This window comes from Pholcus phalangioides, unplaced genomic scaffold (genome assembly GCF_987345545.1).
Source record: "Pholcus phalangioides strain wild (caught in Gottingen) unplaced genomic scaffold, Ppha-v1.0 ptg000010l_1, whole genome shotgun sequence".
NCBI classification, from domain to species: Eukaryota; Metazoa; Arthropoda; class Arachnida; order Araneae; family Pholcidae; genus Pholcus; species Pholcus phalangioides.
Genome location: NW_028301603.1, coordinates 29,370,740 through 29,383,645, shown reverse-complemented (window position 1 = coordinate 29,383,645; position 12,906 = coordinate 29,370,740). Strand labels below are relative to the sequence as shown.

The 12,906-nt window shown below is 31.1% G+C and overlaps 1 protein-coding gene across 3 annotated transcripts in view; it reads right to left on the bottom strand.

Moving 5' to 3' along the window:
• Positions 1 to 12,906, bottom strand: part of LOC149081247 (mutS protein homolog 5-like) — a 31,691-nt gene that overhangs the window by 13,687 nt on the left and 5,098 nt on the right. For all 3 annotated transcript variants that reach the window (XM_089238079.1, XM_089238081.1, XM_089238080.1), the window contains 16 exons: positions 12,409 to 12,568; positions 11,489 to 11,615; positions 10,610 to 10,693; positions 10,063 to 10,149; positions 9,359 to 9,480; positions 9,051 to 9,157; positions 8,708 to 8,743; positions 5,815 to 5,897; positions 5,365 to 5,410; positions 4,930 to 5,068; positions 4,567 to 4,629; positions 4,342 to 4,413; positions 4,089 to 4,145; positions 3,916 to 3,988; positions 3,055 to 3,164; positions 860 to 940 (listed from right to left, as the gene is read on the bottom strand). In XM_089238079.1, the coding sequence (XP_089094205.1) occupies positions 860 to 940; positions 3,055 to 3,164; positions 3,916 to 3,988; positions 4,089 to 4,145; positions 4,342 to 4,413; positions 4,567 to 4,629; positions 4,930 to 5,068; positions 5,365 to 5,410; positions 5,815 to 5,897; positions 8,708 to 8,743; positions 9,051 to 9,157; positions 9,359 to 9,480; positions 10,063 to 10,149; positions 10,610 to 10,693; positions 11,489 to 11,615; positions 12,409 to 12,546 (1,425 nt within the window). In that variant the 5' untranslated portion in view covers positions 12,547 to 12,568. The remainder of the gene's footprint in view (positions 1 to 859; positions 941 to 3,054; positions 3,165 to 3,915; positions 3,989 to 4,088; positions 4,146 to 4,341; positions 4,414 to 4,566; positions 4,630 to 4,929; positions 5,069 to 5,364; positions 5,411 to 5,814; positions 5,898 to 8,707; positions 8,744 to 9,050; positions 9,158 to 9,358; positions 9,481 to 10,062; positions 10,150 to 10,609; positions 10,694 to 11,488; positions 11,616 to 12,408; positions 12,569 to 12,906) is intronic.

Sequence of the window (12,906 nt, the reverse complement as noted above, 5' to 3'; positions counted from 1 at the left end):
CTCCCTGGAGGGCGAAATCAAAACACCAATTTTTCTCTTCTGTTTTCTTCTTCTCAAAGAAATTAAAATTTTGTTGTAAAATTAATTTCAAATTTTCCTTGAGAGGAGATAGATATCAAATCCTCGAGAATTAATCAATGATGAAAGAGATGAAAACTTTTCGCCTCCACGGAGAGCGATGGTAGTTTCTAAGGAGCTGGTAGAAGCTTTGGGTTTAATACAGTTTCCTATGGGGTAGACTGATGGGGGGGGGGGGGGGATAAGGAGAGAATTTTTCTGAAGGGGAAAAACAAAAAGTTTAGGAAACTCTGGCGCTTAGTTCATTAAAATTAGGGCTGTGAAGCCTGATGGTCCTTTCTAAGGAAGACTAAAAGGAATTTTCATATTATGTTGTTAGTGTTGTGCTTGTTTTGTGTTATTGCTGGTGCTCCCATCTGTGTTCTATGTTTTCAAATAAGATAGTTAATGCTTGAATTTTTATGTTGGGTAAGTATCATGTTGAAGGTTTGCTTACTCTCTACACAAAGACTTTTTCAAACGGGAGACCTTCTCGCAGGCTAAAGATCCAGGACATTTGAAAATGAAGTTGCTTACGTTCGTTGAAAGAATCAAAGAAAATGAAATTAAGCAATCTTCGCAAAAAGCAGCAAGAAAGTAGTTTGAGAAAGAATTGCAAAAAATTCTAGCACCTTGGATTATCTGGAACATCAAACTTTTGAGACTCGAGTTATCAAGACTCCACTGTATCAAGTTGAAATGTGACATAAAAATATTCCAGAATTTTAAGAATTACCAAATCTTATTTTATGCAATGAGCTCAGTGAGAAAAATTAATTATACTAGCACATTAAAAACTTACCATATATTGCAGAGCTTGTAATGAATAATCTTTATTTTCCTTCATATTTTTTGTTTCAGGAATGGCTAGCAGATATCCAAGCTGAAGTTGAATTATGAAATTAAATTTGGTGAATTTAATTGATAATTTTGTGAATGTAAATGATAATAAATAGAAAAAAAATATAGTGTTAAAAAAACTCAGAAATTTCAGATAATGAATTAACAATAAACGTATTTGACTAAAATGAAGGAAATGATTGTTAAGTAATTTGTATAATGTCGAGCTAAAACATGTAAAACAACCTGTGAAATTTACAACTAGATGTTCTTCCAAGGAACATATTACAAAGCTATAAAAACATGTTACAATTTGTAAATAGTGTTTTATACATTGTTATTTATGTCGAGTTTGCTCCATAGGCATAATTTCATACAAAATATTAAGGGTGGGACTTGGAGGTAGCAAACTGAATGCCAGTGGCCCAGATACGGCCATGACAGCTTCATATCTGGCTCATGGTTTGTAGTGTACTTGAGTTTTTAACTTTAAACATTTTATTTATACATTTTATTTATTTATTTTTATACAGAGTGTAAAGTTAAGTTCTTAGACATCCTTTATTTTTTAAACTGTTGGTTATAGAAACATACTTTTAATCAGAAAAAGAATCCAAATAAAATGTCTATCTCAGATATGTCATTAATTTCACTGAGGGCTGTATATGTATTGGGACACAAAATTTAATGTTTTTTATATGACCCCTGTCCTCCAATTTCCAGTTAGAAAATTGTTGCTCTGTCTTTCCTGATTCCAAAAAAAAAAAAATTCAGATCCACTATTTTTTTCTTAAATTTTCATCTAATTTTCCTTAAACACACACAAATCTGACTTTAATATATATGAGAGAGGATACTTTGAAATTACAACTAAATTTGGTAAAGGTCAAAAATCATTAAAATCTGACAAATTATTGTTTCTTGACTTTGATAATGCATTTTACAAATATGGCATTATTTGGGTAACTGTGCTTCTCAACTGTTTCATAAATGTAAAACATGTTATACTTTTTATAATCTTTACAATGATTTATCAGTTTTTGATCACTTTCAATTTTCTACAGCTAACTGTGGTAGTTCTGCTAATAAATACTAATAAAACTGAAATTTCTCAGTCTTTGTTTCTTCTCATAGTATCAAAATTTTTAATACCATAAGAAAAAAGATATTTATTCTAATCTAAAGTCTGAAATATAAAGTTAAAAATTCTTTTGAAGAAAATGTTTCTATAGAATCATTTCAGTTTCTATACAGATTTGTAAAAAAAACCTACTGTATATACTCGTGTATAACCGTATATACTCGTGTATAAGCCAAATTTTTTTGTGGAAAAATTCGTTCCTCAAGTGGGGGGGGGGGGGGGGTCGGCTTGTACTCGGGTCAGTTTTTTATGAGAAAATTTCGACCCCACAATCAGTAGTCATTTTTGTAGTAGTGTTCGAGAAACCGGCATTATTGGTATGGGATATGTTTAAAACCCTGATAATGTCACAGACGAGGCAAAGAAATCGACAACATCATTGGCTTTGATACCAGGTGGGCTAATGTCGATTGTAAAGCCTTATGTGAACATCAACAAGTCTTTCAAAGACCATTTGAGGAATTTGTGGATTCGAACGAATGAGTTCTGATGATAAAAAAACTACAAAAAGTGGTGCCTTGAAGAAACCTGACATTGTCCTAGTGTGCCAATGGGTACATGAGCAGTGGAATTCTGTTTCCACCGATCCTTCGAAAAGTGTTGCATCAGCAATGCGATGGATGGAACTGAAGATGATATCCTCTTTGAAAGTGACAATGGCGATGGCAGCCCAGATGAAGATGAAAACAAAGATGCCACACCCCCTACGATGGATTACGATGGGCTTAGAGACTCAGAAGAAATGGATTAAAAATTTTGAATCGTTTTATATTGTAAAGTTTTGTAAACTATTCATTTTGCATAAAAATATAAGAATTTTTTTTCTCTGAAATGCATGGATTTTTTGGGGTCGGCTTATACATGGGTTTTCAATTTATTGCGATTTTGGTGGTCCTGAAGTGGGGGGGGGGGGGTCGGCTTATACACGAGTATATACGGTATTTCTATATACTTAGTCATATTTTCTAAAAAAAAAACTTTCTATAAACATATTTCCTCACATAATTTAGACATACCTGAGGGATATACATGACACTGCATTCCTCAATATCTTCTTGCAGGTTCTGGAGTTCACGTTGAGCAACCTGGGTCATGAAATATGGTAAGCCATTGTAGGTTCTTTTTTCTGGTTCAAAATGGAAATGAAAATTTAATGACAAAACTATAATACTACAGAGATAATTATAAATACTGTCGATTGGAAAAAATAAACACATTTCCAAAAATACCAGTTCACCCTCCAAAAGAAATTTCTGGAATTTGTATTGAATGAAAACAATATATTCACTTTACCTAACCCCCTTCCAATAACCTGTGCTTTTGGAAGGGGTCTCCAAGAAACATCATTCTTAAAAAGCTTACATATCTTCATAATTTGTTGTGATTGGGGAAGGGAGTTCATAGACTGTACTTTGGAGGAGAACTCGAAAAAAAAAAAATGTAATATAAATTTTTAATAGGGTTGCAGTTTTTTTTTTTTTTTAATATATGACATCCATATTTTTATGGGCATCTTTTTATCAGCCACCTCGTTGGGCATTTTGCCTGTTGTGGCGTTGTATTTGTATTTGTATTCAAATTTGAAAGAATCCCTCAATTAATGTAACTATAAAAAATTAAAGACCAAGGGAATCCATTCTACAATTTAGAAAATTTTGAATATCTGTTATTAATTACTACGAATTAAAAAGTAGAAAAGAAAATTTGAAAATTTTTCATGAAAAAGAATTGACACTGACATGATTTTTTCGAACACATTCACTAACAATAACATGTGAAATATCAGACTTATGTTTTTCAATGGTATAGTAGATATATAGTATGAAAAAATATGAAAAGCTTCAATGAAAACTAAAAGTTAAACACTGGAAACTGACTTTGGTCAAGCTTGTCATCAATGCCAGGTTTCACTGAGAAATGATTTTTAGCAAATGACTCATCAAAGTCTACCTATAAAGAATTTTCTATAAGTAAGATGCTTTTACATTACGCTGCGCTAATAAAAAGATTTTCTGCTGAAAAAAAAAAACGGAATATTTGGCACACTTACAATTGTATAAATTAGGCTTGCAATTTTGAATAAATCTTGCGAGAATTCTTTGGCTATCTGTGAGATATAGAGCAAAAAAGCAGTGGCAGAAAACAACAAAAACCACTTGTTATGATATCACAGTTATGAAATCTAATAACTGAAACTTTAAAAAAAACTTTTAAAAACAAAGAACAAAATTTTTAATTTCATTTACACACAAAAATAGTAAAATGATTCAAAGGCTCAATTGGTGTAATCAAGAAATAATTACCTCATCAAATAGCTCTATGTTAGCAGCTATTGATCTGCATGTATCTCCGATAAGCATAGCATTGTATGCAGTCTGGAAGAAATTATTGAATCAGCATCACCAAAATATTACATTCTAATTTTAGAAAATTCCATATACAGTAGAAATCTTATATATAACAATACTCCCTTTTAATGATAATTGCCTATTAAAATGATGAAAAAAGCAATTAAAAATAAAGCTCACTCGATACAGCCGCTGCCAATCATAAATTGTTGCTTGTGCTTTTCTCATGCGAGCCAATATAGTCTGAAACCAAAATTAAGAGGAAAAAATTTACAACATAGACTGGGAGAACATTATATAATAAAATGTTTAACAACGTTTAATTCTGTATTTTTAAAATTTTTCTCAATTCGCATACATCACATGCATAAATAAAATAATGAAAAATTAAAAGTGAAAAACATACAAAGATATTGGTATGAGGCACACATATCATAATAAGTATGAAGTACAAAAAACATTTGAAACTGATCTGAATATTAATTCATAAATAACTAAATAAAATACATATAAAACAATCATAATGCTTAAAAAATAGTTTACATGCATGATCTTTATATTTCTAAGAGCTGCTTGAAGTGACTGTAAAATTTCAACATTTTGACCAGCAATGAAATATTCAATAACTTGATGTCGTTTACTCAAAACCGCTGAATCATTTGTTGGTTGAAGGAACCACCTCCTAAAATAAAATTTCAATAAAACTTTTCTAACTCACTAAGATTTTCGATGACCTTATCACTAAAATAATCAGTGACACTAAATCATTTACAAATCAAGAAACATGTTTCTCATACTTTATATTACTTTGTAATTTCAATAAAAGCAATATTGACCATTTTTTAAAAACACACAAATAATATTTTAAAAACACACAAATAATACTTTAATATATAGTTATATTTTTTACTAAAAGATGGAATTGCATATATTAACTACAAATTAAATGAAAAATATAAATTGAATAAAACATTCAACCTTAATTCTTTTCTTCCAATGAATGTCTTGCATCTATTGAAAATGCCTGTAAAATCAAACAGCAATGGATGTAGGTATTTAACATACTTAAAGGAACTCATTTTTAACAAAAATTGAGTGCAATAAATAAAACTCTTGGTTCATGTGTGAAAAATTGTATTGGACTATAGAAACTCTCTTGTTTATAACTGGTTCAAGAACAAATTCTGTGACAATTCCAGCTGCACCATAGAAATAATGCCTCTTCCCGAAAGCTTTGATTCTTTGTCAACCTTCTCAACAGTTTCAATATTAAAATGAACAACTGAGTAATAGCATTTTATCATTAAAAAAATATATATATTTGTAAAAATACTATCAATAAAAAAAAAATCTTTTTAAAAGATTTCTGCAAAGTTTATGTAACTAATCAAGAAAAATTGGGGAAAAAGTAAAAAATTTTAAAACTACCATAAAGGCTTAATTTTTCCTTGGTTTTCATTTCTTTCTGAAAAACAGTACGTCTCTCAAAAGGTGGAAGAAGCTGCAGAGCACTAAATAAAATGAAATCTAAATCAATAACACAAAAAAGTATCATTTCATCAATGCATGTAAATCTGTATATCCTAAATACAAATAAATCTGTTATATTAACCAGCCCTTCTTTAACCCATATAGCATCCTCCCTCTAAATTCACTACTTCATCACTAGGGCTCGGATTTTTGATCTAAAAAACATGAAAATATGTGACCTTAAAATTTAAAAATGTCCCCTTATAATTTTCCCATTTCATCTCGTCTCTTTCAGTTATTGCTTCTTAAGTTAAAAAATAAACAAAAAATTCACCAATTTACCATTTTAATTAAAATTCTCTCAGCAGAGTACCTACCTTATGCACAATAACTGTGTTCATTTCGTTCTAGAATCGAAATGTATTTCATGAAAATATTTCCGTTTTTGAAAGTTAAAAGAAATGTTTAGTTTCTTCTAAGAAATATTTTAGAAAACAAAGGGTTTTTTTTTTGAAAATTCGTTAAAAATTACCAGATGGAATAATATTGAAAAAAAGCTTGTCATAAAACACAGACTCCAGTTCCTGCAATCTCGTTTAGTGTCTCTCAAGCTGAATTGTAATGTTGCAGCACATTAAATCAATTTTGTGTTGGAGCTTTTAATATCTTTAACAAAATAAAATACAGTGGTGCCATCGATACCACTTCTTTTAAACGGAGCATAATTCCAGTCTAGATATTAGTTGGCATGACAGATACGAGTTGTGCCGAAAGGGTGCATATGTTCTATATCTAATTGTGCTGCCATCTGTATTTCAAATTGTGAGTGAATTGTAATGCTTGAATATTTATACAGTTCTAGGCAGGGCCTTAACTAGGGGAAGGATCATGGCCGCAAATAGGGGGGGAGCAGACAGTTCTCGTGCCCCGGGTGCTGGACCCGAGGGGGTGCAAATTTCATTCTGAAACCTCTCCTTTACCATTACAAGGGGGGTGTAAAAATGTGCGCTTGCTCCGGGTGTCCAAGCATCTAGTTGCAGCCCTGGGAAGGATAGTCTGGTGCAATGTGCGCTGGACCTGGAAGAGAGCCAAGTTTGCTTTATGCTCATTCAAAATTATGAAGGGGTGTCAAAATAGGTACCCCGGTGACAGTGTCAATTTGTACCATTGCGGCCATGGTACTAGAATCGGTTGCAAGACTTTTCAATGGGATCATCGACTCACATTTGCATCTGAAGCTGGAAAACAACAGAAAACCAACTTCAGCCAACCCCCACTGTGCTACCAGTGGGATTCGAACCCAGATCCTCGTAATGCAAATCCCTCACAATGCCCACAAATACACAGCAGCTACCATTGGTACCGAAAATATTCTCCCCAAAGTTCTGGAAAATTTTCAAAAAAAAAGATCTTGCTTTGAAATATAATGCAAAAACATTGTTATAGAGCTTTGAAGTTCTACAGTGACAGGTTGCTGTGACAAAACCAAGTTTGCCTCTCTTGACAAAAGTCTGTGTTTAAGCATGATGACAATGCATTGAACGCAAAGATTTTGAATGTTCGAATGAATATCATCTTTTGCAAGTACTTGGTGTGCCATTCGGAAACATAGCAATAGAATCCTATGAAAACAAAAAAGTGGCTACTGGGAATGCAAACGTTTTTTGTCCAAAATAAAAGCAAGAGTTTGTTATAAGTGCACACATATTACATCTCTGAAAAAAATTCCTTCACATGAAAATTCAGAGATAAAATGACCAAAAGAAAAGTTTTTTTATTGCTTGAAAATTCCTAAAATATGACCAATAGCTCAAAAATGCCCAAAATATGACTTGTCATACAAAAAATATGACCCCCCCCCCACATCACAACTGAGCCCTATTCATCACCACACATTGGTAGGGGATACTGGCTAAAACAAACAAAACAAGCAGATTATTCTGCACTCAACTGATTAACAATTTAATTTGTTAATAATTCAGGATGTGAATGAGTTAAGTAGCCCTTAAAAATCTTGTTTATTAATGCTGACAGTGATTTTTTTGTATCACTACATTATGTGAACAAATTAATTTGATGTGTTATAAGTATGTATAGTTTATGGCTGGTGAAAGAGTCTATTTGTCCATTATTACAGTAGAACCGCTCTTAACGGACACCCAGCAGATGTGGTCACCCTTCTTTTATGGCCAAATAATTTCTCTATTTTCTTTTGTATAATAAAAGTATACATTTCCAACCTCTGACTAACTGTCACCCCTTCTATTCAACCGACCTATCATGGTCAAATTTTTGTGTCTCACAGGTGTCCACAAAAGAGAGGTTTTGCTGTATTTTCAAAGTTGAAATTTTTAGTTTAAAAAACATCAAAAGAGGAAAAAAATAAAGGTTGAAAGATGAAACCATACTGTTGAATGCAAAAAGTATGATCAATAGATAACCTCCATAAAACATCTCATCCCCAGTAGCACACTATATCGGTAGTATAGGGTGCCAATGGAGATCATTTTTAATTGCAACTTATCTTTAAATAGCATTTGTGAAATTAAATATATTCCCGATAAAGCACCCATTGTATTGTATGTAAAATACATAAATTAATCAATTTCATACTGGATTCATCTCCCTCATTTAATAGGGTTTCCTCACAAACAGCTGATGGATGATCCCAGTTAGAGTGACTAAGAAATATTCTACTTTAACAAAAACATTAAAGAATGAGGGGAAAAAACTGAAAAATAATTGCAGATTAAAATAAAAATAAGGCATGGAGATTTTGCCAAACAACAAAAAATGTCAATGCTATAAAGTTTAAAAAAAATACTAAAAAATAATTTCATCCCTCACCAACCTGAATGTGTTGTCATCAATTGCAACAATATTTTTTCTGAAAAAATATAAACATTCAAAGAATTATTGAATATTTCTGACAAAACAATAAACTTTACAAAATGGATAAGAGAATAATAAAAATTCACTACAGTATTTACCATTTTTATTGAACACAATAAAATTTTTCATTTTTTTAAAATAAAAGGTAATTCAATAATTTTATCCATTCAGAATATCAAAAACTTTAAGAACTACTTCAAATAAAAGAGAAAATTGATCACTTACAAACAAATCTTCAAACATAAAGCACGTAAAATAGTTTGTATTATAATAACAGAAATTAATAACTTAAAAGTAATTACAAAGTGAATACAGATATCCTTGAAACATTTGGCGTACTAGAATTTTCAAGCTCAATTCTGATTCTTCGCTTTTCAAGAAACTTCAACAACCCTCCAGCAGCTCTCACCTTAAAAAAAAATTATGTATGTGGATACACAGAGTCAATTTTCATTTTTTTAATGAAATAGTTTTCATAAGATAAACCACAAGTTACCAGATTAAACTAATGAACTCAATGAAATGAATGGACTTGAAATGAGGAATGACAAGAACTACATGACATATAAAGAAAAGAAAAATCATGATACAAATATATGTACAAAATTACCATGCAAGTCTTACTAAAATCAATTAGAGTGTTCATGTAAACTCGTTTTTCTTGCTCACTAATCCTTCCAGCCATACTAGGCAATTCAATGTGTTGAAGACGAAACTTGCAACTTTCATATGCTGGAATGAATCAGTTACAATAGAATCCAAATTTAAAAATTATTGACAAATTTTATGAATGAGCTCATTCAAAACATATTTTTTATCATACAAATATTTAATTATTCGAGTAAAAATAAAATATTAATGTAAAAAATTGCAAAAAAAATGGAAGTCCCTCACCAGACCACATATAAAAATGTTATTTAGTTTTGCAAAAGTCATGTGACCCAAAACTAACAGAAAAAATTTTTTGTTTGAAAAATTAACTTTTATACCTGAATTTACACATGAACTCTAATCATGATTACCAAGATTCAACATTTATTCTATACTGAGCATCGGAGTTAAAATTTTCTTTTAAAATGAAGATAAGAATAAATACATAAATGCATTATAATATTAAATGTGAATAATTTAAAGTATTTTTTCATTTGTTTCAAATTGAGCAAAATTGAATCCTTCTTGTTCATTTAGTGTCAAAATTCCTAACACCCATTAAAAGCTATCACAATTGTGTTGAATATTTTACTTTAATATTTTAAGGTTTTGTTACCATTGCAACAAGTAAAAAAAAATAAATTGAATGTCAATTCCACTTACAAAAATCTAGACTAGACTGAAGATTCACATAATTGTCATAACTGTTGTCACTTCCTGAACTTTCAACATTTGCATTCTTCTTTTCACCTGAAACAACAAAAACTGATTACTTCAAGCACAAAAAAATATTTATAATTTAAATATTTAAATATTTGAATATATAAATATTAAAAATATTTATATGTGTGGTATATATAATATACCACACAATTTAGAGCAGAGCTCAGCCAGATGTTCAATGGATGACAGATGACATGAGCCCAGCTATTAAATATTGCATTCACAATAAATGCATTATGATAATTTATAATGTGTAATAAAATTTTTTGTTTCAAGAATTAAAAGAAAACATTTAAAGAAATTTTTCAGCAGTCAACTGAAATTCAAGCCACAATGATGGGTTGTCGACTTGCCAACTACACTAATTTAGAATACAGAACTGCTGATCAGAGCAAATGCATAAAAAACCAATTTAAAATGAGTCAATCAAATTTAAACATTTTCAGCACATTTACTTTATGAGTAAAAATTCACATGGATCACTTACTTTGAAAATCTTTTAGAATAGATATGATTCGATCATCTGTTTTTGAGCTTACAATGATGCAAGTTGGTTCAACCTGTCTCAGAACTAGAAAGAAAGAAAAATCTTTTAATACTTCAGTAAGTATTAAAAGGGAACACAAGTAAGGGAAAATTAGTTTATACTATACATGCTCGCAAGTTCCTCCAGGAGAAATAAATACGCCTGGATTTAGCAATTTTTTTCCCCATCCACACACAAAAATTCATAGCATTATACCATTTCCATAGCTTTTTTGCCAGACAAGAATCAAGAGTCACTTTGATATACGGACACAAATGATTAACAATTTAATTTGTTAATAAGCCTGTATACTGGCAAGAAGCAGATTATTTTCGTTTTGTAACTTGTCATCCCATCCTCATCGTTGTTTTTGAGCTCAGCACATTACACAAAGACAATTGGTATTGCGTGTAGTGCTGACTCAGCTCAAGACATTTTATACACAAGTTCCCAGTACTGATAACAAACATTAGTTTCTACATACAAAAAAGCCTGTTTTAAAGAAATTAAAAAATGTTGATGGTGAACATCTTCATTGTTATCAACTGAATTAAAATTGAAATAGAATCGATTAAGAAAATATAATTATTGAAAATACTTTAGGAAACAAATGAAAACTACCATATTTTAATGTCAATAAGCCCCCCCCCCCCCATTTTGGTAAAAATTAGATTCCAAAACCAGAAGGAGTTTCTTATACATGGATGAAAAAAAGAGATCTTTCAATTTTTCCAAATTCGAAGTCCGAAAAATCAGGGGATCCCTTATATACATAAAAATACAGTAAGTTTTATCATGGAAAGCTAAAGTATAAAACATGAGGAAATTTTTTATGCTTACGTGTGTGTAATATTGTAAAACTTGGTGAAGCATCAATTTGATCAGGCATTAGTTGCATTTCAGCAGTGTTCACATCATAGAAAGCTGCACCTAACATCCCACCAAACCACATGATGCTGAGTATGATCTGAAACAAAACCCCAAATCATGTGAAAATCGATTGGCTTGTAATAAATTTTTTTTCAGAATGTCTCACTATAATATTGTAATCCAAACAATGAAACCATTTCAAATTTTTTGAAAGACTGATGAGTTTTAAACATAACCTGCATTTTTAAATAGCAATTGCATGAGAATAATTACTTTTATGGCAGGGATAAAATAACATTTCCATCCAGTGTCCTCTTTAGAACCATTTTACTCCGACAAACCAGACACGACCTAGGCTCTGTCCCTCTCGGGATATAAGCCTTTTAGAACCATTTTACTGTCTCAAAATTTTGGCTAATCACACAGCTAATAATTCATTGTCATATGTAACGCTATCACACATATTTTCATAACCCCCACACTCTGCTAACAAGTTTTCAGCCAGATGTTTCTCCCCGTAACCTTAATTTATGAAATAGGTGAACATTTTGAAAATTTAATATGAAGTTACTTACAATTTAGTTGATTGAAAATTTGTGTGGTGTTCACAATCAATATTATTTAATAGCCACAAAGTGGAACTTTTAAGAATAATCAGTAGAAAAACCAAAAGGTACAAAGGCTTTTAACAGCTATATTGATATATTGTATATATATCTTCGCATCAGCCAGCTGTTAAAAACCTTCATATGGATAGCGGAGAGTGACATTATCGTTGCAAACCAAAACTTGTTTAAAGATTCATTGCATGAGTAACAAAATCAAACTTATAATGTAACAGCAAAAATATGATTAAAAAGCCAGAATTTTCAAGTATATCAACTCCATACATCAGATGTTTCACTGTCAATGACATCATCCTCGTCATCAAAGCTGCTACTTTCGCCCACAAATCTTTGTCTGCTGCCTGAGCTTTGCTGGCTCAACACCATCTGGCCAAAGTTATGCTCATTGCTACTCCCTTCCATACTCCTTTCCCTAAAAAAATCACTAGGGAACCAATTTAAATATATAGACATGGATGCCAAAGAATACATATTTTTTTATCTCAAAAAACAAATCGAAATCATGCATGACATGTTTCTTAAATCTGAAACTTGGTTTTAGAGATTGGCCCACTTAAGGGAACAGCTTGCATAGTATACATTATAATGTATAGAGCCATGCGTTGAAAACCCCTGGTGTAATCATCATTATACCAGGGGATTTCAATGCATAGCCCTGAGTTTTTGAGGTGGCCCGCAGATCATTTTCATAGAAAATGGTTTAAAAACTATTAATTCTAAAATTAATGCAACAGATAATTTCAGAATTAATAAAAAAGATTT